General features: G+C 40.1%; 2 protein-coding genes across 8 annotated transcripts in view; one reads left to right on the plus strand and one right to left on the minus strand.

Annotated features, from left to right (window-relative positions):
* The window catches only part of esyt2b (extended synaptotagmin-like protein 2b), a 39,344-nt gene extending 27,167 nt beyond the window's left edge, over positions 1–12,177 (minus strand). For all 3 annotated transcript variants that reach the window (XM_040043799.1, XM_040043798.1, XM_040043800.1), the window contains exons 1-5: positions 11,246–12,177; positions 3,402–3,443; positions 2,755–2,889; positions 2,447–2,523; positions 1,979–2,051 (exon numbers count right to left, since the gene is read on the minus strand). In XM_040043799.1, the coding sequence (XP_039899733.1) occupies positions 1,979–2,051; positions 2,447–2,523; positions 2,755–2,889; positions 3,402–3,443; positions 11,246–11,647 (729 nt within the window). In that variant the 5' untranslated portion in view covers positions 11,648–12,177. The remainder of the gene's footprint in view (positions 1–1,978; positions 2,052–2,446; positions 2,524–2,754; positions 2,890–3,401; positions 3,444–11,245) is intronic.
* Positions 12,178–12,303: 126 nt separating this feature from the next.
* Positions 12,304–23,385, plus strand: dync2i1 (dynein 2 intermediate chain 1). 5 transcript variants are annotated; one of them, XM_040043793.1, is made up of 24 exons: positions 12,304–12,583; positions 12,811–12,864; positions 12,966–13,626; positions 13,703–13,770; positions 13,869–14,135; positions 14,243–14,308; positions 15,136–15,189; positions 15,304–15,309; positions 15,434–15,665; positions 15,804–15,906; positions 16,060–16,189; positions 16,284–16,395; positions 16,478–16,572; positions 16,657–16,786; positions 16,962–17,134; positions 18,447–18,609; positions 19,819–19,932; positions 20,689–20,750; positions 21,248–21,299; positions 21,405–21,465; positions 21,894–21,999; positions 22,103–22,234; positions 22,590–22,813; positions 22,906–23,385. In XM_040043793.1, the coding sequence occupies exons 1-24, from the start codon at positions 12,569–12,571 to the stop codon at positions 23,078–23,080; spliced, it is 3,255 nt and encodes a 1,084-aa protein (XP_039899727.1). In that variant the 5' UTR covers positions 12,304–12,568; the 3' UTR covers positions 23,081–23,385. The 5 variants fall into 5 exon arrangements, 4 of the variants coding, with proteins under 4 accessions (XP_039899727.1, XP_039899728.1, XP_039899729.1 ...); XR_005697553.1 differs by lacking the exon at positions 22,906–23,385 and having other exon boundaries at positions 22,159–22,234; positions 22,590–22,707; XM_040043794.1 differs by lacking the exon at positions 15,304–15,309.
* Positions 23,386–24,494: the final 1,109 nt, after the last annotated feature.

The raw sequence follows: 24,494 nt of genomic DNA on the forward strand, positions 1-24,494 counted from the left end.
CACCAGTATATTTGTTGTGGAGTTATATTCCTTTTTTGGAGGAATGACAGTCAGAAAATGTTGTCCGAATGGAAAGTGAATTACGCCAGTAAATCCGATACTAATGACTAAAGCCCCTGTGAAACTAAAAACCAATAGTACTCTTGTTTTTGTGTTTGCAGGCAGTTCTTTAGACTTAAATGTATTTCTCTATTTCCTCTCTCGCTCTGTTAACTGTGAGATTGAATCAGCTCCTTAGAACATAAAACTTACACAAAGCCAGAACGGTAAAATCAAGTCCTGGAACGTCAAAGAGAACAGGTAGAAAAGGTTAAGCTTCATTTAGGTGCAATAACTTGTGCAAAGATCACACCAAAAGTAAGTGGTGGTGTATTTCACACAGAGCCGTGGCAGTTTCTTGCTGGACTCTGGAGTATTTATAGCAATATTGACAAAACTGTCCAAAGGAATAATAATGGCTTAAAGGCATGGTGACCTAGGCTGCCAGGAGACTGGCAGGGGAAACAACAAAATATGAACATTTAAAATAATGGACCTGCTAAAAAATACTGCAATTTAATACAACACATGATTTATTTGCAGGTTTAATGGGCTATTAGTGTAAAGCAGCAGTGGTTAAAAAGTTTAATCCAACCCATCTAAGCTTAATATGAAGCCAAACCCACCTTTGTAATTTTTGTAATATAATCCAGCTCAAATGTTGACTAATGTATTAGTGGATGATTATAGTCTACAGAGATACAGTATGCCTGGGTTTCATAACAGGGCCAGGGACAGACCTGACGGCACTGGGTCTCCAAGGAGGAGCACAGATTGCCTTTTTTCTGCCTGCTGCTACTCGACAGCAATACACAAAGGGGAGAAAGGAGCAGCAAGAATAACAACAACACACAGACACAAAATACTTCAGAGTAATTGGGCTGTGTAGTCAAAGGCAATCTTCCAAAGCAACATAATTAAGGTTTAGCTGTTTTAGTTTGTTTAAAACTTTGTTTAAGAGACACTTTTTAAAAATAAAGGTCCTCGTGACCAAATCAGAACAAACAGTAAAGCTTTTGAAAACACTATTTGTCTGTTCAAAGTCTGAGAATGTCTCCTTTGAATTATGACCTGTGTTTCTCTTGTTGGGATTTGTGATAGCTTCATTTTTTCCGCACTGATCTTTCCTTGAGTTTGTTAGTATCTTCTCCACATATGTTTGGTATGCTGATTGTTTCTTATTGTGTCTTGTCTTTGTGGTAGCGCCTGCAGTTTTCTGGGTTGCTTTATTTACGTTGTTTTGTTACTGGACTTTGATAAGAAACAATCGGCTTCCATTATAAGTCATTTTCCTTTTTTCCAGCACAACACTAGCAGTTCTCAACATCAGAAACCCCTGATAGGTCTTGATATATATATATAAGAAAAGCAGGAGTATTAATCCTGTAATAATAAAAACAAGAGCATGGACATTTACTTGACAGCTGAATGACTGGAAACTGGGGAGAAGCTGTGGTAATGGTGGTGACACACAGTAAATTCACCAGCTTTTTTCTTTTGGGAGATATACCTGTCATGGTTCTAGGTTTCTGTATGTTATTTGTATGAGTTTTAGTTTCTATTTCACTTTTATTATTTCTTTGTTGTGCATCTAGTGTCCCCAGTGTTTCCCTTTGTCCTCTCTGCCTTGTCTCTTTGGTTGGGTTATCTGTGTTAATCACAGAAACATGAAAACTTCCTGTTTTGATTTGATAGTACTCTGATTTCCCCTGTTTTCCTTCCTCCTGTCTTACCTGCTGTTTTTCTGATTGTCTTCACCTTCACCAGTCTAGTGAAACTGTACACTTAGACCTGACAAGATCACCTCTTACTTGAGTTAACAGCCTTTTTGTGCATTGCTTCCTGCTGTGTTTCTGTTTCCAGTGTGCAGTCCTTATTTCTTACCAAGGGAAAGTACCTCTATGAGGATATGAAACAAAAAAAAAAGGGATTTCCTCACCTGGATGCTCTTGATGCCAGCTTTGCAGTAGTAGCGTTTGATGTCTACTTCGATCTCAGTGTTGCCAACAAAGCTGGGTGATAAAAAGCAAAAGTATGTCTCGTAAAAATCCTCTATCAGGGTTCCATCACTTTTTAAGACTTTGATTCAGGCCTTTGAAGTTCCAATCCTTTCCAGGAAATGTGAATTTAATGCTGTTTGCTGTGTATGCTATTCCTACACTGGATTCTCGTGTGCACAAAGCAGAAGATATTAACTTGCACAGACCTAAGTGGAAAGAGGCTATTTACATACTGACCTCTGCATGAAAGCAATGTGAGTCTCTTTAGCTGCATTGAAAACAGATACTCCAGTTGTTCTCGTGTTGTATTTTTAACAAAAGAGCCAAACAAGTAGTGTCTATAACTATAAGGGCAGGAGAGAACGCTAGACGATAAACATTTTTAGACAGTGATCTGGTTGGCTCACCTGATCTGCAGGTCCATAATGATCTGTCGCTTATCCACGTTTTCCGTGTAAACCTTGACCCCGTTGATCCTCAGCGGCTGCAACATAACATAAGGAAGCATTACGGCCACTTCGTCACCCCTCCCAACCCCCACGTGGTTAGCACAAGGTCGACCCCTCTGCAGACCCCCGCACGGAAACTATTTATGCAACGAGAGCATATGTCAGCGACATGCATGCACGTTCGTGTTCTAGCCACGGCGCACCCTCATCAGCTGACCCACGGCACCTGCTGCTAGCAGCTTGTTTTGTCACATCGAGATGCTCACTTTGTCTCCCATGTCGAACTTGGTGAAGGAGAAGGTGCTGAGGTGGGCGTTGGACTCCTTCACCGCCGGCTGGATCACATCGTGGAACAGTTTTTCCACAAACTGGCAGATGTAGGGCCACATCTGTTTCACAGTCTAAGGGGATACAGAAAGAGAGAAATCAAAGAGTTTTGGAACAAATCAAAGAAAAATATTCATTATATGATTATTCTAAAAGGATATAAAAATGTATTTGCTCCAGGACTTTAAACATTGAGGGGTACATCCTTTACAGTAAAATATTCAAAGTGTAGTTCTATTAAAGTCTAGTTCTATTTGTCAAACCCATGCACATCAAGCAAAAAGACTAACACATGAATGTTTTAAATCTCCAGCTTGCTCAGTTTAATGTATACTCAGGAGTGACTCCAAATTTACATCCTGGTTGCTATCATGGGATTCGCAAGGGTTAATGCATTTCACAGAGTTGCAGGAACGGGCCTGCATGTTAAGTCAGATGTGCTGCAGTGTGGCAACAGTCAGCAAGAAGAGGAGAGTTAGCAGATGGCAACAGACATCCCATTTCCCACAGTTTTTACAAGGCATGAAAAACGAGGAGGGCTTCACTCAAGCAGGCAAATTCAAGAGGCAGCTGCTTGATTCGTTACCTTGTTCAGCCACTCCACCCGCTCTACATCTGGAAAGTGGACCTGCAATGGAGAAAACAGAACAGATCATCTCCTGGTTGGTTTTAGAAAGCCTTTTAAAGAAAAGATGGAACATGCTGTTTGTAAATAGAGCATAGGCGGATAGACAGATAGCAGGGTTGGCTAAAACTGTCATCCATCCATCCAACTATTAACCATGTATGCAGTTTCAGGGTTGCTGTGGACCTGGAGCCAAACCCAGCAATCACAGGGCGAGAGGAACCTTCTTGCTTTGAGACGAAAGCACATCCAAGTGCATAAAATGACCATAATCATAACTAACATGATGACTGCCCAAAGGCCTAATGACTGGCAGCTGAAGCTGTTTCCAGTTGTTGTCTGTTGATGTGTTTTTACAGTTTTTGGGGTTTTTTTCTTTTTCCTATATTTAGTTTTTGGATTTAGGAAGTAAAAACCACGCTCAGTGTGTGATCTGTCATTTCTAAACCTATCTCATGTTAAATATGAGAGTCTTCAACCCATGTGCATTATATAACAGCAGCACGTAATTAAAACTAATCAGCCAAACACTTTCGATTACGATTTGTTAACATTTTTGTGAACCCAAGTAGATGTCAGACTTCCTGACGTTAACCATCTTTAGAGCCATGCTGCTATTTCAGCACAGCTGAATTTACCAGTGTAAAAGATTATGGCCTAGATACTTATTTATTATTAATGTTTGCACTGAAGCTAAGAGTAAAGAGCACCCATCTCCTCCAGTAAAAGCTGTTCAAAATATTTGTATCTAATGGCAATTTAGTGGCTGTGGCTAATGTCATATTTAATTTTAAGACCTTTTAGGCTGTAATATCACATCAAATGAGAAGCAATAGCTTGACTATCAGAAATTTAAAATGTTGTTTTTGTGTTTTCAGGCAGTTTAATTGTTTATAACCTCACTACTAAAAGTTTCCAAAGGAGGAGGAGGAGGATGGAGTAACGTGTTCCTATTCTGATGCATGAGATTTACTATGGTTCGATTTTTGCTTTGCAGTCACTGCTGTAGGTGAAGAAAAAAGATGATCAATTGTTTTGCAATCCATGTTTTCTTCTCTACCTAAAGAATGTTTCCATCATATGCCCTTCCCTTTATCATTATGCAGCCATGCTACATTTCTAAACAGACATTTCTAACTAATCTTATACTCACGGATACACAGCTGAGGATTGAAATAAATCAGACATGACTGACAGTATTTCCATCCTTCTCTAGTCAAACATTTTACATAATTTGTGGTCTGAGTCTGCTCTGCAGTTTAACTAATCTTACTTAATGACAAACGTAAATCACTGACTTAACAGGAGCTAAAGCAGAAACAAAGTCAATACGATGCATAATGGTGTTCAGCACTGCAGACACCAGCATAATAGAAAACAGATGAACCACGTCCTCTTCATCATTTTAATTTAAGGTGTTTATACCCTAACTTCAACAGAAGCCCTAATTAAGGCTCTTGTGGTGATACATACTGATGGCCACTTCATTAGGTTTACCTTTGAAACTGTTTCTTAATGCAAATATCGAATCTAATCCAATCACATTGCAGCGATTTAATGCATTTAGGCATCCAGACATGGTCAAGGTGACCGGCTGTCTGGGTAAAAATGCCTTGTTGATGTCACAGCTCAGAGGAGAATGGCCAGACTGCTTAGAGCAGATGGGAAGGGGCCGCTTGTTACAACCAACGTATGCAGATGAGCATCTCTGAATGCACAAGATACCGAACCTTGGAAGTAGGGCTGCCACGATTAGTCGACTAGTCACGATTACGTCGACTATCAAAATCGTCGATGACCGATTTAATAGTCGACGCGTCGTTTGAAGCTTTGTAAGATCCCAAAAGACGCAGGAATAAATAGTAGGATTTAAGAGTGTAATAACGGACTGAAACAGAAGATGGCAGCACTGCATGTACAAGGATGCCAGCTGCCGTTAAAACCCGAAGAAGAAGAAGCAGCTGTGTCCCAGAAGCGGCAGCTTATTATTCTTTCTGGGTCACAAAATAAACGTTTAGCATATTTTCAGGCGAGAATGTAGCTGTGTAAACCTCAAATATCTGCTCAGTTTATCAAGACACCACATATTTTCAAATAACAGACGTTTTCGGAGACATCTGTTACCCACTAGCTCGATAGCTAGCCGGGGGCAAGGCTCACTAGAGCCCGTGAGAACACCGGACTCCCGGCAAATCGTTTTCAAACCCACGGCTGTCTTTTGCTACTCAGGTCAAACATATATAAGTCACTTAGATCAGCGGTCCCCAACCCCCGGGTCTCGGACCGGTACCGGTCCGTGAGTCGTTTGGTACCGGGCCGCGGGAGTTGAGGCTCAGGTGTGAAATGTATGGTTTTCAGGGTTTTTATCGGTTTTCAGCGTTATTTTGTTATTTGTTATTTTGTTATTTTGTTATTTGTTATTTTGTTATCGTTTTTATCATTTACTCTGTTTTCCTTGGTCTTTTCACGTGTGTTATGAATAAATTTTCTTTTTGCCGGTACCGGTACTAGTTTTGTTTTGTTTTGTTGTACAAAAGGCAAAAAAAAAGTCCGGTCCATGAAAATATTGTCGGGCATAAACCGGTCCGTGGCGCAAAAAAGGTTGGAGACCGCTGACTTAGATAACTTAAAAATGTTATTGTTTGGGGTTTTTTTTAGTATTTTATTTGTTCCTGAGTAAATCAGTTTGGCTGAGATTAAAGTTATAGTTTTTACACAGCTGAATAAACATCAAGAAGACAGCTGATTATCAGAAGTGTGAGATGCTGGAGAATATACTCCAGTGTCCTGTTATATCTTAGATAGCAAGGAGTTTATTAAACCGAAACAATCTGCAAATTTCATTAAAATTTAATAAACTATCATCTTGTCTTTATTTTTAGTTAGCACATACCTTAAACACTTAAAGCTGTAAGCTAATGATAGTCATATAAGAGCAGATGCATGCTGGTGCAATAAGCTGTACGTCCAATGGATGCATGATCTGATTAGTCGACTAATCGCAAAAATAATCGGTGACTAGTCGACTATCAAAATAATCGGTTGTGGCAGCCCTAGTTGGAAGCAGCATAGGTGGAACGGCAGATTGACATTATGGATGTGCAGCAGCAGCTCAGTCAGTTTTCAAAGAGGGGTCAGTCATGCTTTCATGAATATTTCCCTACTTCCTGTTTCCCTGGTGCTTCATTAAACTGCAGTTTGTGCCCGTGTTGGGCTGTCTCTCTATATTTTGCTGTGTTTCGAGTTTTGTGCTTCTTAACATTTATAGTATCGATTGTGTTTCTTATTGCCTTTTATGTTTCAAAATCCCATCTAGGAAAGTACACTACAAACTAGCTCAAGGTATAAATGCTGTGATGCATGGCATGGTTCATATTACATATTTGCACTATAAAGATGTAAAAAATAAAATAAAGATGAAGTGAGTTAACTGGCTGGACCTATGGTGAGACACGATGTGTGAAGAGACAGCACCATTTCTCATGGATTCAGCAAAAGTGCTTATCCGGCGTTTATGTCAGAGTATGAGAAAAGCAGTGACATGAGCAGGGCGACAGAGAAGAAAATATCACAGCTATCATAAAAGATTCCAGAAATAATATAATCCTGTGGAGGAGATGCTGGAAAAAACCTCATTAATACCCCTGACACAGTGACCTCATTCACAAATGTAGGTGAGGTAATGATGAGTCACTTCGCAGCAAATGTTTCCTTTTAAGCGCTGAGCAAGAATCAGGGAAACATATCTTAATTATTTCGTGTTATGCCAAAGAGTTGCTGAGCTCTGCCTCTTAAAGACATAATTAACAATTTGCCTGGGTTTTGAATAAAAGATGGTTATTCTCACTGTCTTCAGACTGCTTATCATGGCTCGCTGAGTCAGAGAGGTGCTTACGTCCTGAAGGAAAACACGTCCTGCAGCTAATAACACAGGAAAATATTAAAGTCTAAACACAATGTCAGCAGCAGAAGCAGCAGAAATTGGGTTTAATTCAGCTGATATTGTATCAGGATTTCAGCCAAGTAATGCCGTCCTCTGGCAGAAGGTGCATGTTAACCCTTTAAAGCCGATCCGATCAGCTGTTCGTAACACTTCCTACCTCCATCAGCGCGAACTATCGCATGTCCGCCATGACCGCCTGAAACCGGAAGTGACGTCATTTTGCGGAACTGTAGTTTTTTACCTTCAGGGCCTTATGAGCCTATACTGGTGTTTTTAAAAGTTATGTTTGACTTTAAGACTTTCTGTATCATTTCTGGGATGCTTAGGACTCAAAGTGCACTGCTGGAAATAGTTTATTTTTTTTTTGCAAATTTGCATCATAATATTTATTTTCGTTTTTCCTGAAGTATATAAAAATTGGTGTATTTCAAAAATAAAACTATAAAGACACTCAAAATAAATTTCCTGTGATGGAAAACTATTTTGTGCAACTTTTTTGTATTTGCAGTTTTGAGGGATAAGCTTCTTAAATTTCTCTAACTAGAAATATATGTTAAAAAAAAACAAAACGATTTTCAATTTTTTTGTAGTTTATTGCACTTTTTTGCAATTTATGTAATTACTATGCACTTAATGCAGACATATTATTAAAATTTGGGCTATAATGGTTGTATTGATGTATAGCAACTTGAAATGCTCCCAAAAATGGCACTACAGCATGTAAAAATATAATATAAGCTCTGGCGGACTTGGTTCTATGGTAGGTCTTAAAGGGTTAAGGTCTCATATAATGCAGACAATCTGAGCCCTCTGAACGACACCTCCACACACCTAAGGTCCATCTCAGTTTGTACAGCACATATTGCTCTTTCACTGCTGCTATGTAAGATCAGAGAAAACAAACTGTACAAATAAACTGTGACCACAGGGTTCAAGGAAAACACGACTATATCTACTGCAGCTGTAGTACAGTTCTGTGCCTGTAATATTCACTGGCCAACTTCAACAATGCAATAAATATGTTTGCATTTTTTAATTTACAGCTTATATTCCCTTCATATAAACTGTACGGGTGATAACTTTTCTTTAATAACTCCCTCATTTGTTGAAAATACACACTAATTATTTCAACTTGTGGGTCTTAATATAGTTTAAATACGCTCTACTACTAAACAACATCATGAAAAACACATGATATACTGGAATTGTTATAAAAAACCCTCAATTTTAAAAGGATAATTTAATTTAAAAAGGCATAAGCAATGCATTCAAGGTCAGTGATGTAAACCGGTGGCAGTTCAGAGCTACGTTACTTTCTCTAACAAGCTAAAGTATTCTAAGCATGAAATAAATGCCACAGCGTGCTGCTTTTGTTGTTTTCCACTGCAACGGAAACAAGGCAGGCGATAATAGTCTTCACGGTATTCCTGCTGACAAAAAGAGGTGCAGAACATGCTTGTGGAAATCAACAACTTTCAAAATCCCGAGATCTGTGTTCTTTGCACTCCTGATGCATTAAGTCCATTTGAAAGAACAAACCAAAGCACCGTGTCACCCATTTTCTCCCATAAGTAGCCTGATAGCAAGTCAAAATTGCTTTGAGAAATCCAGCTGGGCAGCAAGCCATCTTCTCCGACACTGAACCAAGGTGACTATCTGCCAGTTCAATCAGCTCAGCAGTGCACACGTGTTCAGTGTTTTCAAATTAAATCTGATTCCGTGGCTCAGACAGATAGAGACACATCGCATGTCAGCAGGTGCGCGCAAGCTAGGAATAATGGCCATTGTTTACAACAATGAGAATGAAACTACCTTGGAGAAAAAAGCAAGGACTATATAATGGTAGTTGATGCTAATCTCTATAAAGAAGTAGAAGAAGACAGGGCGATCTATTTGCTGACCTCTAACAGCTGATGCTCTTGCTTTTTTTATCTTCATCTTGATATAAAGTTTTGATTCATGTCTGGTATGTTTTCCTCATTATGCTCTGTTACAAAATGAAATAGCTGAATAGATACATCAACGCAATGACATCACCACCCTGAATGGCGGTCTACGTGTGAAAAGATTTTTTCATTATTCCTAAAAACTAAGACAGAGCATTCAATGTTGTTTATATCAGATATTAATGACTAATGCCAATAATAATGAGCTCTACATGAAGGCTAAAATATTCAGCTCCAGGTGCCATAACGGTCCATCTTTTATGTACAGTCCTTGGGCCTCACCAAATATGAATGCATTTACCTTTCATTTTATAACCATTTTCTTCATCTAGCAAAAATGCTTTTTAAACAAGAAGAGCCATTTTCACCTGAATGCTCAAGGTTTTTCATTCGAAGTCTCGGTTCAGTCTGTGCCGCTCAGACTGTAAAATTTAGCCAAGAGCTATGTGCAAAACTGTTGTGACGCTTCCACGGACACTTTTAGTGTCAGTGGCTGCCACACCAGCTGACTCCTGAGTCACTCTGGACAAATGCAGGTCAGGACATAAACTAAACTGGAGAAACTGGAACTGGCAGAAGTGCATTTTAGCAATTGTTTTGGGGTGTGGACGCACAAAAAACCCAACAGTGTGAAAGAAATGTCATCTTTATATGTGTAGTGGGGAGAAATCTGCAGCAGCCAAGATTTAAGAGCTATAACTGGAAACAGTGAAATGTGCTCAGCTTGTCAGGCTGGAGGTTGTCAATCATTGTGAAGCCCCAGAAGATCCATGTTGATTTCCCATGAGGACACAATCCTGCTGCTGGTATGATCACAGTTTCATAAAGAACAGACTTAAAACAGGGGGGGTGCTGAAGCCAATTAATAATTTCTCTTTCCTTTAAGTGGGATGCTTTCCCTCGATCCCATCTAATTCCTCCACACCCCTTTAATGGCATCAATGCATCCTCAGCCGTGTGTCAGCAGAATGGGCTTTTAACTTTTAGCGAGGCTGTGCTGCAAACCTCCTCTGACTCGGATACAGAAAGTCTCCGTTTTGAAGACCTACAAGTTATTCAGTCATTTAATTTAAAGTTTATTTGAGTTTCATTTTTTTGCTGAGAGAATACGGCTCAAATTCACTCAAAACGAATTACATGAATGGTCTGGACCACCCAGACTCTCTGGGGTCCTATAGGAGGGTTCAGTAAAGCAAATTTCTCTTCCCCTTTTGAGTTTTATGGAAGATACAAAGTTTACTCACATATATGATCTTTTACAGTCACATTATTTCTCTCAAGTGACCCCAACCTTTAATGTTGAGACTTTCTAACCCTAAAAGCACTAGTCGTGAGAAATCCATGTGTGAAAAAAATTAGCCCTCTTCCAAAGCCTGGAATTAACCTGTGAATTTTTTTTTTCTAAATATAAATTATAACTGTGGAATTATCCACTTTTCATTTGAATTTAGACTGATTAAGTGGGACCCAAAGTATAGCTTCTTACTGGTTTATAAACTGGTTTGCCAAATTAAACCCTAAATTGTTAAACCCAAGGATGGACCTCTGCTCTGTCTTAACATTTTGCCAAGATAACGTGCTGCAGAAATAGACTGACTTACTACAAGTGACATAGCCAGTCTGAATCCCAAAATAACAGAGACCCCGTGGGCATGTTTCCTTCCCAGCGTGGTGTCTCGTTTACCATTGTACCCTGCTGTATTTAGACTGGGGCTCTGGTCTAATGTCACTGCTGCGGAGACAGCTGCCCCATCACAGCTTTACAGCTCAACTCTGCTCTGCTGATCCTGTCAGCTGATTGTGTTTTCTTGGAAGCTCAAAAATATTGTTCACAACAATACTACACGCCCTATTCATAGAAGTGGCTCAGTTGGGATAAACAGCTCCGTCCTGCTCTGATTCAAATTGTGCCTTACCCATGGTGGTAAATCAGAGGTGGTGAGAGCACATTTGGCACTTTGCTCCTCTTGCTCAAAGAAAGCTATTGCTCGGCTCAGTCGGCTTTGCTTTCCTCCTGTGTTCCTCCTCCACCAGAAAAAGATCACAAGTCCAATAAGCAGCCAGCTGAAACTGAACTCAAAATAACCAAGTGCGTAAATGGGGAAAATGAGCACAAATGTCTTAGCAAAGTGGACCCAGGTCTGGGTCAGCTCGCTGGTGGATGACGCTGGGGTGTCGTCGGGTATGGTCGTCTCTGAGGGATGGGGAAAGTTGGGTTGAGGTGGACTCGGCGCAATGTGCCCGTTCTCTTTGGGTAGAGCTGGGCTAGCGTTTTGTGAATGGCTTCCTCGTACATCTGTCATGCTGTCTCTTGACATGTCTCTGTGGCCTCCTCAGGAGAGTGTCCTTAAAATCTGAAAATGCGGAGTGTCACAGCTCCCATGTGCCAGCGGACCAAAGCAGTCTTCATACGGGGATCCTGCTCTCACGTTGGTTCACCTGCACACCAGCCCATCGCCCCGGGAGGAACCGCTGTCGTTCACCGTCTTAGTTTCCACTCTGAAGAGCAGCTCGCGAAGACATTCCGCTGATTAAATCGGTCTGCTTGAGATAGTCCAGTCCACAGCTCTACTTACTCTGCCCACACAGGGTGGGTATGACCATTTCCAAAAACGCACAGGCATCCAGTTGTGTGCGATCCCAGCGGCGTCTCTAGCGCTATGTATAAAGCTAAGACATCGCCATCTGGTGTTTACTAGAGGCAACTACATTGTTATCACTTAGAAAGCGTCAAAGTCCAGTGAAACAGATATTCTTAAAAGTAAATGTTTAAATAGCATCCTGCATTGGCTATATTTGAAAAAGAAATATTGCATTTAATAGTGCCTCGCTAGCTTGTTAGTACAGTATTACCCTTAAACCCAAAATGATGAGCACTGATAAATCGCTACTCAGTCTTTATTGATAGAAATATGAACTCACATACAACTAGACATAACAGGGCGAAACAACTAACGGTTATAATCGTTTAAAGCCCAGAACTTAAGATATTTCGCTAAAACAAAAATGTATGGACAGTATCTTCAGCCGCTGCCATGGCAACTGGCTGTTGATTTCAGCGATTTCTCTGCTGCGGATTGATACGGCTGTTGTCAAGCCGAGGTGACGCGTTCTCCTTGGATTCGGCAAACTGCGCCTGCGCGCTGGGTCTTAACCATCATGGCGGTGTCTCTACAAAAATAAGAGCTAATATTCGGTGATTGAAGACAACCAAGAAATAAACAAGCGCCGATGAGAACATGTACACAGATAAGGTACGTGCTTCAGCTCTGACTTTACCGTGTGTGAGCCAAAACTGAGAAGCGTTTATTTTTAGTAGAAAAAGTCGTGTTCGCTATGAATGTTGTCAAACGTTATCTCAAAGAGTGAATGTTATCCCGCTGACTTACATGGGTCTGGTTCGATATCATACAAGTTATATAAAATGGTGTCTTTCAATTAAAATGTCATCAAATGAACCTTAAGAAACGTGTTTGTTTAGAAAATAACAAAGGAAGACACATGGAGACCTGCAGACCTGAGGAGACACATCAGGGTAAGTTGCAGAATTTTCTGATTCAAGCTCGATTTGTAGCAATTAAATGCAACGGTAGATGATTTAATCGTATTTTTATTGGTTGTATTTATTTATTCTAGGAGGAAGAACGCGGTGGTGACGATGCCAGGAGGCGCGATGGCTATGATAGAAGGTACCGTGGTGGGGAATCCGCTGAGAGACGCCATAGGGACCAAGAAAAGGAGTCTAGACGCGAGAAGAACAGGCTCAGGGAAAGAGAGAGCACAGGGAGAGAGAGAAGAGATGAAGGGAGAAGAGACAGAAGGAAAGAGGGCTCACAAGATAGGAGAGCTGAGAGAGGAAATGAAAGGGAGAAGACAAGGGAAAGGGAGAGATTTGTAGATGTAAGGAAGTATGGTGATGACTACAGAGAAAATAAGGAGACAAGAAGAGACCTAGAGGAAAAACATGACAGGGAGAGGGATAAGGAAAGACACAGAGATAAGGAGAAAGAGAGGGTAAGGGACAGAGATAGACACAGGGAGGAAGACCGTAGTAAAAGAAGGGATGACGTAAATAAGGAAAGAAAAAGAGAGGAGCAGGACAGAGAGCTTAGGAATGATGGGGAGAGAAGAAGACACAAGGAAAGCAGGGAGGGAAGAGGAGCTCAGATAGAACAGCACCACAGGGAGGAGAAAGATCAGCATCGGGAGAGACACCAAAATGAATATGAAGATACAAGGAATGCCAAGGAAGAGAGACAAAGAGACATGAAGCATTTGGAACAGAAAGGGGACAGAGGTAAACATACAGGAGTGTGCCTATTTAGAGTAGCATGTCCATGAGATGTTTAATGTTTGAATGTCTTTGATTTCAGAGTATAAAGAAGAACATAGAAAACGTAAAGAGGAGAGAGAACAGAGGCACAGAGAGAGAGGACATCATGTAAGCTTCCACAGTAATGTTAATGTTCGCGTATTTGAATTTTTAAGGAATGGCTTTGATTACATAGACCCTCTTGCTGGGATTTTCCTGCTATTTAGGAGGAGAAACAGAAGCCCGATAGTGAATACAGAGAGCATCGAGGGGAAGAGATCAGACATCATCGTGCTGACAGAGAGTTGGCTGAGAGGGACAGACCCAAAGACAGAAGGTACAAAGAGGGAGAAGACCCAGAAAACAAACACAGGGAGAGAAGGCACAAACATGAAGCTGACGTGGAAAGGAAACACAAAGAGAGAAAGCACAGGGAGGAAGACGATCACAGAGACAAGAGATCATCATCTGGCAAGAGTCATGAGAGGAATGTGGTTAGTTTGCGTGTAAATTTCCCTCATAGCTCTCACAACGCTGATCCAATACTATGGATTATCTGATTGTAAACCCTTTCCTTGCATTATATCCTTTCACAATATAGGAAGTTGACTTGGTTTCTGAGCAGTGGATACCTGCTGTGAAACATGAAGCAGACACAGAGGAGCCTGTAAGATGCTCAGTTTGGTTATAGCCTTCAAAGGCAACAAATGCACTCTTGCATGTCTTTAAACTTCTTTTTTTTTTAGCATGGGGGTGTGTTTCTACTTATTCCATTTATTTCATAAGTCACTGAGCCTAAGGAATATTGTGTCTTGGCACCCTTTGTGGAGTATAATACCTCAGCCTGACCTTTCTGTGCTTGCATGAGAACAAACCAGGTTTAAGCTCAGTCTGCAGCTGGTTTGTCTGTAATGCTCACAGTGAGCATTCGAGAGAAGCAGAGACAGGGACCTGTTTCCCACTATGTTGCATCATTTCTCCTAATAAACATAAAATATACTAAGCAGAATTTCCCATTTGTAGCTACAGTATGTAACACAGACACATAGATGTCACTCTATTTTTTCTTCATACATGTGTTTTCATTTCTGTTGTTAAATTGTTGACCTGTATTGTATGCCCACACACAGGGTAGCTATTTGGACTCCTGAAACACTCTGTGATGCTGGTTTTATATCCAGTACTGACCTTTTGCCAGACAACGTGATCAGTTGTGAAATGTGTCACTATCCCTCTTATCACATGTTTCCCGCTCCCAGCCTTTTTCAAACATGTTGCTGACATCAAATTCAAAATGAATCTGCATTTTTTTTGATTGGGCTTAACTTTGAATGTTTTCTAACCGAACTACCTTTAATTACATTAACGATTTGGAAATTATTAGTATTGCATTCAAGTGTTTGGGAAATTGGAGTTAAAGCAACACGAGTCTGTGCACAAATAATCAAAGTTTCTTAAACGATTTTCCCACTTTATGCTTTCTGATCACTTCAGCAAGTTGTCAATGATGAAGATTTGGCTGATCAGGATTATGAAGATGATTTTGAGGTAATTACAGAGGCTGCTCTTACAAAATATGCCCGTTTTGATTTTAATTTCAGTGTTGTTTACACATTTCTTTTTGTGTTACTTTGGCATGCTCTAATCGATTTACATTGTAAGAAAATGGTGAGTGGTCGCTTCACGTTTCTTCTTTTAGGATCTAGTTTTTGTTCATCGTGGTTATTTTTCTTGTTTCAAATAAAAACGTGTTGCATGTGCTCAGTGATGAATGGGAATGCTCTATTTAAAGGACTATGAAGAGGATTTTGAGGAACTGAATGAGAGCACTAATGAAGATGAGGACGAGAAGGAGCCATTGCATCCACAGGCGGGTGAAGCAAAGGAGGAGCTTTCAGCACAGCGGAGAAAGGAGATTGAAGCTATTCGGAGAGCCATGGATGAAGAGAATGAGAGAATTGGAACAACAAAGTCCAGACAAAGTACGAGCAGAGAAGAGGAGGAGAGGCCTAAATGGTCCAGAGGTATATTCTTACCCACAATAAATGTTTTAAGCGTGCTTCTTTCTTTGTGTATAACTGAAAGGCACACTCCTGGTAAATCCAGGGTGTTTTGTGCAGGATTATCCTGGATTTAAAGCATCGTTACTGCCCTGTTTACAGACACTGAAAAGATCCAGAGCAGAGCCTCCCAACGCGGAAAGTTTATCGACTTTGTAGCTGCAAAGCAACGCGAAGTCAGCAAGAAAGTTGCCAGTAAGCAAAAGTAAGTTTATTTGCAGAAAACATATTATGTTAAATGGACACTTGTGGTCACTTAAGTAATACTTTTCACATAAGCATAAAGCAACCTCAGGCAACCTGACAGTGTGTTTATTATTTAATTAAACCTTGAATGTATATTTGTTGCTGACAACAGGAAGAGAAGTACAGAGCTGCTTCGTTTAATCGATCTGGATTTTTCCATGACTTTCTCCCTTTTGGATCTGCCGCCGGTCAATGAGTATGACATGTACATCAGAAACTTTGGAAATGCAAACACTAAACAGGTTAGCGATTATTTCTGTTGTCTACTTCTTAATCCAAATTATAAAGAGAAACTGCATACGTCTTTATAACACGTGAGATCGTCTTCTCTTCTAGGCTTACGTTCAGTGTAATGAGGATAACACAGATCGAGACATCCAGACAGAGGAAATAGAGATGTCTGAGAAGTGGACGCAGCATCCTCCGGAGCGCAGTGGAGCATGTGGGGGTAATAAAACAATAAGCTTCTGATAAGTTAAGTGTGTAGGCTATATGGTGAGTTTATTAATAGAATTTCCCTGCACTGACAGATCCAAACCTCTCTAAGGAAGCACGAGACAAACAAAGAAGTGAAATGAACTATGATTCACAGCGTCTGGCATCATTTCTTCGCTCAGCCTCACAGGTCTTTAAACTATTTGTTAGAAATGTATGCATGAAGAACTTTTTGTCTTGTTGTTAGTTCTCACTGCTGTCATTCCAAATCAAGGTCATGGTTGTCCTGCTGGAAGAGGATCAAGCTGAGAGAAAATCCCTGGAGAAACTGAGCACTCAGTCAGACACGTTGTCTTTCAGCGATGGAAGTTTACAGCTCATCACTGAGTTGCCTTTTCTTTATGGTACAAAGTCCAACCAGAGAAACTCATTTTGTTTTTGTTTTTGACTTGTATCTTGCTCTATTCTCATTGCTAGTTTGTTAGTTGTTACTTGTCCTCTGTGGCAGCAGTAGCAGCCTCTCAAAAACTCAGACAGTTCTTCCTATTAGATGTTCATGTTTTGTCTTGTCAATTGCAGATCGCCAGATTAGCATGCTGCACTTTTCTCAGGTCCAAAAGCACACCATGCTGTCAGTTCACATGCCCACGACTAAACCCAGCGCCAAGCATCTTGACAGCTGTACCATCATCTGCATCTGGAACATCTGGGAGCCATCCAGGCCTCAGAAGATCCTTGTTTATGAGTCTGAGGTGACATTTACAACTTCTAGTATTCAGTTTTATACAATTTCTAGAGTTTGGTATCAGCCGATTATTAGCCAATTGCAAAGTGGATATTTAAAAAGTAATATCAGACATGAGAGAAACACCATTCAGCCATGTAAGGAGTTTTGATATTGTTTGTACACTAAAGGGCACTCTTCAACTTCCCTGTTGGCTGCACATTTGTCACAAACAATAACCACCAGTCAGGCAGAGCACGAATGAGTAGCAAAATAAATACACATGACAAATATCAGTGAAACTTACGGAAGCTTGTTTCTGCCAATGAATAAAACAATTTTTGCCAGCCGAAAGAAAAAATTTGGGGGTTTTCATCTCAAGATTTCCCCTTATTAACTCAAACTTCTGAAAAAAATAATGTACAATTGAGAAAATAACCTGAAATTTAAAATGAAAAAAAAATTCAGTGGCAGAAAAAAAAAAGGTTCATGTTTTATGTCTCTGAAAGAAAGAAAAAAATATCATATTATATATGGGAATATCAGATTTGGAATCAACAAATCGGTATCAGTCTTAAAAATCCTGTGTCAGTCAGGCTCTATTTATTTGCTCTCCAGAGCATTATTGTTTATCATGAATAAAAATTAAGCTGTGTTAAACTGTAGCTTTTTTCTGCATCACTTAATCAGAGGAGCCTAATCAGTCTTGAAATTCAGTGAGAAGCATCAGTGCTTTGTTTGCCCTCCAGAAATCAGCAATCAAATCAGGCTTGTCTTACATGTTGGTCACATCAGAAGGGTAATTGCTTGTTGTAATTGTTCCTCCTTCTTGGGTGACCCACATACGGACAGCAGTCCCGTTACCTTTGTCCCACTACGTTCAAAAGTTAACACTGCATGACCTTTACTTTTCTAATAGATGTGAGGAAACCTAACCTATAACTCTCTTTTGTCTGCACGTTGTCCCACATAAACATCTGTCCCACATTAACTTCAAATTTGGTTAAACTTCCTCAGCATGTACAATCTTGTTGTAAATGATCAAACACAAACCCTGTAGTTGTTTAACATGATACTTTTTCATTAGAAAAATCTGTAAAGCCTCCATCAAACATTATTTGCAATATTATGAAAAGACCGTAAGGATGGAAAATAAACATTTGATTTGTCCTTACGTGTCTAAATGGCGATATTTACTTCAGCTCTAATGAGGAATGTGAATCTGTCCTTTTAAGTGCAGCTGATGTTATTTGTGGACTTGGCATATCGCTTCTTAGTGAAACCAAAGCCACTGAACCTCTAACATCTACACTAATCCCCTGTCGTTTTCTTTGTTCCAGATCCAGTGTTGCTGTTTCAGCCCTGGAAAGGTCACGCTGGTGTTTGCAGGCACATCAGTCGGCTCTGTGGTGCTGTGGGACCTTAGGGAGCAGTCTAGTAACCACTATAGCTTAAAGATGGGGGAGGAAGAGTGGACATTCAGGCAGCCTACCTTCTCCACTGGTATGTCAGCAGGGAATTAAATTCCAGCTGTGCCAAATAGGGCTGCCGCAAGCATTATTTTGATAGTCGACTAATCAGATCATGCATCCATTAGACGTACAACGTACGGCTTATTGCACCAGCAGCATCTGCTCTTATATAACTATCATTAGCTTACAGCTTTTAGTGTTTAAGGTATGTGCTAACTAAAAATAAAGACAAGATGATAGTTTATTAAATTTAAATGAAATTTGCAGATTGTTTCGGTGAAGTTTAATAAAGTCCTTGCTATCTAAAATATAACAGGACACCGGAGTATATTCTCCAGCATCTCACACTTCTGATAATCAGCTGTCTGCTTGACATTTATTCAGCTGTGTAAAAACTATAACTTTAATCTCAGCCAAACCGATTTACTCAGGAACAAATAAATACTGAAAAAAGACAAACAATAACATTTTTAAGTTATCTAAGTGACTTATATATCATCTTTAACCTGAGTAGCGAAAGACGGCGGTGGGTTTGAAAACGATTTGCTGGGAGTCCGGTGTTCTCACGGGCTCTAGTGAGCCTTGCCCCCGGCTAGCTATCGAGCTAGTGGGTAACAGACGTCTCCGAAAACGTCGGAGCGCTTTTGAAAATATGTGGTGTCTTGATAAACTGAGCAGATATTTGAGGTTTACACAGCTACACTCTCGCCTGAAAATATGTTAAATGTTTATTTTGTGACCCAGAAAGAATAATAAGAGTAATATTAAAACTAACTAGCTGCCGCCATTGTTGGAAACTGAGCTGGGCTGCGCTATGAATTCTGGGACAGAGCTACTTCTTCTTCGGGGTTTAATCCTACTACTTATTCCTGCGTCTTTTGGGATCTTACAAAGCTTCAAACGACGCATCGACTATTAAATTAGTCGTCGACGATTTTGATAGTCGACGTAATCATGGCAGCCCTAGTGCCAAATATATAAAAAAGCATTTTTATTTCTTTCCTCTTACACCTAACATTTGTTTCCAGACTGTTATTCATCTTTTTATTTTAAGAATATAAATCCCTTTGAACTTACACAGTGACACAAATTTCACTCTTTGTACCCGACCTAAGGAAAAATGAATGTCAGCACTCCCCTGCCCTCTCTCACATAAACTTGAGAGGCTGATTGTTTTTTGCTTTGGTTTTTGAACTCGAGTTGTGCAGCTGTCTTCTTATTTGTCACCTTTTCAACACAGATGCAGTGTTGGCCGCCTCAGGCCATTTGTCATCTGTGACCTCTGTAGAAGTTGTCCCCTCTGCACTAGCAGGGGAGCTGAGGGCAGACGTTCCACTGTTGGCATCCGAGGAAGGTATGAAATGATTAACCAGAGGTGTGAATGTTGCTATATGTTTTCTGCCATTCATGTTTCTTCATATTTTGCCAGGAAAATGGGAAATAGTTGCAGCGATTAGCACAATTCTAATGAGCTTAAAAGTCAATATTCATATGAATATTCACTCAGAGACAAGGCATACCCCAGCCATGTATCCATGTTTCTCTTCCTTAAGAATGGCTTCTTGATAGCAGCTTTGCTTAGACCATTTCTAATGAAGCTACAGCAATCACCTTATTGATCACTTTGTTGGTGGAAAAATACTATTTTATACCTGTCAAACTGTGTTATCTTTAGAATTTTTCATAGATTCGGCTAGAGAAATGGGGACACTATGTGTTTTTCTGACAGGCAGCTACTAACAAAGTAACTAATTAACAATTAAAAATGGTTGTCTGTTATGTGTAGACACAAGGCCAGTTGATCCATTGAGTTCGGAGCCTTTTTATGCTTCTGTGATTCATAGGTCAGTGCTAAGTGGCTAAGCAAGCAAAAGAAAAATCCTCTGAAAAGGGTCAGTACTGGGACAAGTACTGGACTGAAAATGAGTGAGAAAGCAGCCAATATCCAAAGAAAAGCTGTCCTTCAGGAAAACCTGGAGCTTATTGCACTTTAAAAACTTTACAACAAAGTGTGGCTCCTTGGAAGCAAGACATACAGAAATGGAGAGTGTCCTGAGACTTTTGCACAGTACTGTTTATTTAATTAAATGATGTTCTTTTCCAATTGTAGAGTCATCAGGACTGTCATTCCAGCTGGCTTCTTTGGATGAAAGTGGAGTTTTAAATTTTTGGGTAGGTTGAGCAACTAAGTAGATTGTACATATTTTACATGTATGTTTTTTTTTTCTTTACAAGGAGCAGGAGTTGGGAGTGGATTTTATTAGAGAGGTCATGGAGAGAGATACATGAATTGGAAAGTTTGGAAAGCCCACTGAGGATTACTGATGTTATTTTAGATTCATTGTGACTTGCATTCCTCCAGGATATCCAATATGTCCATAAGTATTCGTTGTTCCAATGATTCTACATCTGTTTTATACTCTTAAAAGAGTCACTGCAGGGCAGATGGGTGGTACAATGACCAAAAGAAAACGTGCTAAACTAAGTGTAATTAATGAGATTTTTGTGGGGGAAATAGTTTTTGTTGTTTCTATTGTTTCTTATCTTCAGTTCACTAAAATTCCTATCATTTTAACTCAGTGGTAGGGGGATCGGTTTCTGAAGTTTGGGGACAGCTGCACCGTAAAAATGTGAATTGCCTGTCATGATTTCTCCCATGTGTCCTTTAGGTGGTGGTAGAGCTCCCAAAAGGCAACGAGGCAGGCTCTCCAACAGATCTGGGTAACGCAGTCACAGTATTTCTTTGAGTGGGCTCACCTTTCTCACACATGTGGCATTGCTTTCAGCCCCGCTTCTTTCTTTTTTTCCCCCTCTCCCCTCTTGCAGGCCTCCGGCCTGGCGGCAAAGTGAAGTTGCTTCACAGCTCGTCCGTCCTCGCTGCTGAGAGGTGAGATTGATAAATGGCTCATGACGATCATCTGTCACTGGCAGCCGCAGGGCTTAAAATACACCGCAGAGTCTTGGCCCAGTGGAACACAGCTGTTATGTTGTTGCCACTCAATCCTGTTTGTTACATGCTGCATGCTCTTGATTTTGTCACCTCAACATTTGATGGAAACATACCTGCGCTCTTATACATATGTTACGCAGAGAGGTGTGGTGAGGAAAACCTCAGACATCACTCTGTCTTAACTGAAGTATTTACTTTATTGTCTCTTTCCAATCTCTTGCACATACAGACAGCAACTTCCCCATATGGCCCACCAATGTGATGCAGTGTTGTCTTCCAGTTTGTTCCGTTGTTGTTTGTTTGGGAGTAATCTAACTTCTGACCTGTTGTTTTATTTTTCCCCCCCTCTATGCCTCTTTCCAAAGTCTCAGGGGGTCACCGCGAGATGTAGTTAAAACAGGGCCGCTGCACACGCTGCTTTTAAAATTCCTTCCAACAGACTCCAATCATTTCTTTATTGGCACCAACATGGTGAGCTTAATTCATGTAATTTCAAATGAATCCTCTCAAATATTAAAAAAAATTATACTCCTGTAATATTTAGTGAAAGTGTACTAATGTGACTTGTGTGTAGGGGCTGGTCCACCATGGAACGAGTCACGGTTTGAAAGCACCCCCCAAATTTTACAGGTTTCAGGAGGTTGAAGTGCAGCCTGTCGATGTCACCTCAATCCACTTTTCTCCCTTCAGACCACACTTGTTCTTGGTGAGAGTCATGCTTATTTACATCACATCTATTTTGGGAAATATGCATATTTGAGAGGTGAGAAGACCGCTTAGATAAAATGAGTAGGGACAAGAAATGTACCTGCAGCTCTAAAGCTCAAAAATGAACACATATCTTGTTATTGTAGTTTCTTTACGTTACAATATAAAGCACCTTGAAGCTACTCTGGTTGTGATTTAGTCCTATATATACATAAAACTGACTAGAACTGTAAATTCAGTTTGTATAGTTTCAAAGGAATGGAATGCAAAGACTCAAGAAACAAAACCATGGAGATTTATACCACTGTAGCCTCGAAAGGGTATATTTCAAATATTCTCTGTCCCTGTTTCAGGTGGGTTGTGGCAATGGCAGCATCAGGCTGCATGCAGTCAGCCATGAGCAGCCTGTGGCACAGTGGAAGAACAGTACAGCTGGCGAACCGGTGGTCTCCCTGCAGTGGGCCCAGACCAGAGCGACGGTCTTCTGCGTACTCGATGCTGCATGTAACCTCCATATATGGGACCTGTTGAAAGATGACACACAGCCTGTGGTCACTGAGAGAATGAGTGCTGACAGGTAATGTCACACACACGCAAGTGATAATTAAGCAAATTAGTTTATATTTGTCTTATATGGGTGTTTTTTTCTTCATTTTTTTCCATTGTCAGGGTGACAGACATGGCTTTGTTTGGACAATCTGGAAAACAAAACACATATTCAGGAGTAGCACTGGCACATGAGTCAGGGAAAATCGAAATGCAGTATTTCAAAAGAAGTTTAACTGTGTCCAGCACTGCAGAAGAAGAGAAGCTGTTGGAGAGAATGACGACTGAAGCCTTTTGAAATGTGCTGTTTGTGAGAGCAAATACATCATTTCATAACCCTGTTTTCTGTTGCAGTTACTTTCTATAATAGAAGTCCTATTTTTTTGTTTTGTTTTATTTGAGCCAATGTCACCACGCACTGAAACAAAATTAACATAGTTGTGAGAAGGATGTAATTAAATACCAAAGATCTTCCACATTCATTACCATAAATATAGTATATAAAACATATGCACATTTGCTGGTGTAAATATTTGTACTTTTTGTTTACATGGAATATTTCTATGATGTTTCGTTTTATATAATAAACTATATATAGCTGTGCTTGTTTTGTTGAATGGTTTGGTGAATTTTTCCCATGGAGAGTGAAGTGCTTAACCTGCTGCAAACACAAACGAAACCAACAAATAATTTCAGTTTGATTGTATTTTATCTTTAAAAAATTAAAATTGGCTAAGAAGCAAAATTTAGAAGAATTAATAATAAAAAGTTTCTTTTGCTTTTGAAAGGGTACGAGAGGAAATGTAAAAAAAAAAATCACAATATTTTGATTTGGTTGTAAATTTTCTGTTGAAAATATTATTTCCAAAATATCAACTTAAAAGTAGTAAAAATGATCATAGCTAAGTCTAAAAACTGCTGCTGCGATCAATAAAATTAGAAGTCACCAAGTCCTGATGGGAGACACCACACAGTGTTTGAGAACAACAGGGTTAAGGTTGTCTGGGACAAACAGCTTCCGGTTAATCAGCATGATATAGTGGCATCATAGACTGAAGGTCAGTTGGATCCGATTTCTAAGGTAAAGTTCAGCGTGGTTGCAGTGGTAATAGAAACATTAGTGGCTGTAACCCCCAAACTGGAAAAGTGACTCCCACAAATTCCAGGCACAACATCAGAGGTCTTTTTCTCGAAGTGTGCAGTCTAGGAACAGCTAAGATACTGCACAGGACCTCTAAAAAAAAACACACCACAGAGCACCACACTTTCTACGCTACTTATTTAATTATACGTTAGGATTTTAACAATATTGGCAGCTATGCTCTGCAAATACCAGACTTTTTAATTAGTAAATATCTGTATAAGCAGTATTAGTCTGGCTCTACAAGTGAAAGCAGCCGCTGCGTATGTTTTGACATCTTTTCGGACTGCATGCTTTAGGGGTCGCTATAGTGCATCATCTGCCTCTTTCTTACCCTACCCTCAGCCTCCCCGTCTGTCACACCAGCCCTCTGCATGTCCTCCTTCACTACATCCACAAATCTTCTCTGCAGTCTTCCCCTTTTCTACAGTCCCCTCCATATTCAAGATTCTTTGCCCAGTATGTCTGCTATCCCTAGTCTGCAGATGTCCAAACCATCTCACCCTTGCCTTTCTGACTTTGTCTCCAAACTGCTGGCCTGTTCTAAAGTTGTATGAGTGGAAAACAGTCT

This window comes from Simochromis diagramma, unplaced genomic scaffold (genome assembly GCF_900408965.1).
Source record: "Simochromis diagramma unplaced genomic scaffold, fSimDia1.1 OVJJ01000602.1, whole genome shotgun sequence".
NCBI lineage: Eukaryota > Metazoa > Chordata > Actinopteri > Cichliformes > Cichlidae > Simochromis > Simochromis diagramma.

Bases quoted from the DNA above. Each gene is read 5' to 3' on its own strand.
- dync2i1 (XM_040043793.1), top strand. The intron at 13,771-13,868 runs GTAAGCTTCCAC...CCTGCTATTTAG, and splicing joins ACAGAGAGAGAGGACATCAT to GAGGAGAAACAGAAGCCCGA. The intron at 14,136-14,242 runs GTTAGTTTGCGT...TTCACAATATAG, and splicing joins AGAGTCATGAGAGGAATGTG to GAAGTTGACTTGGTTTCTGA.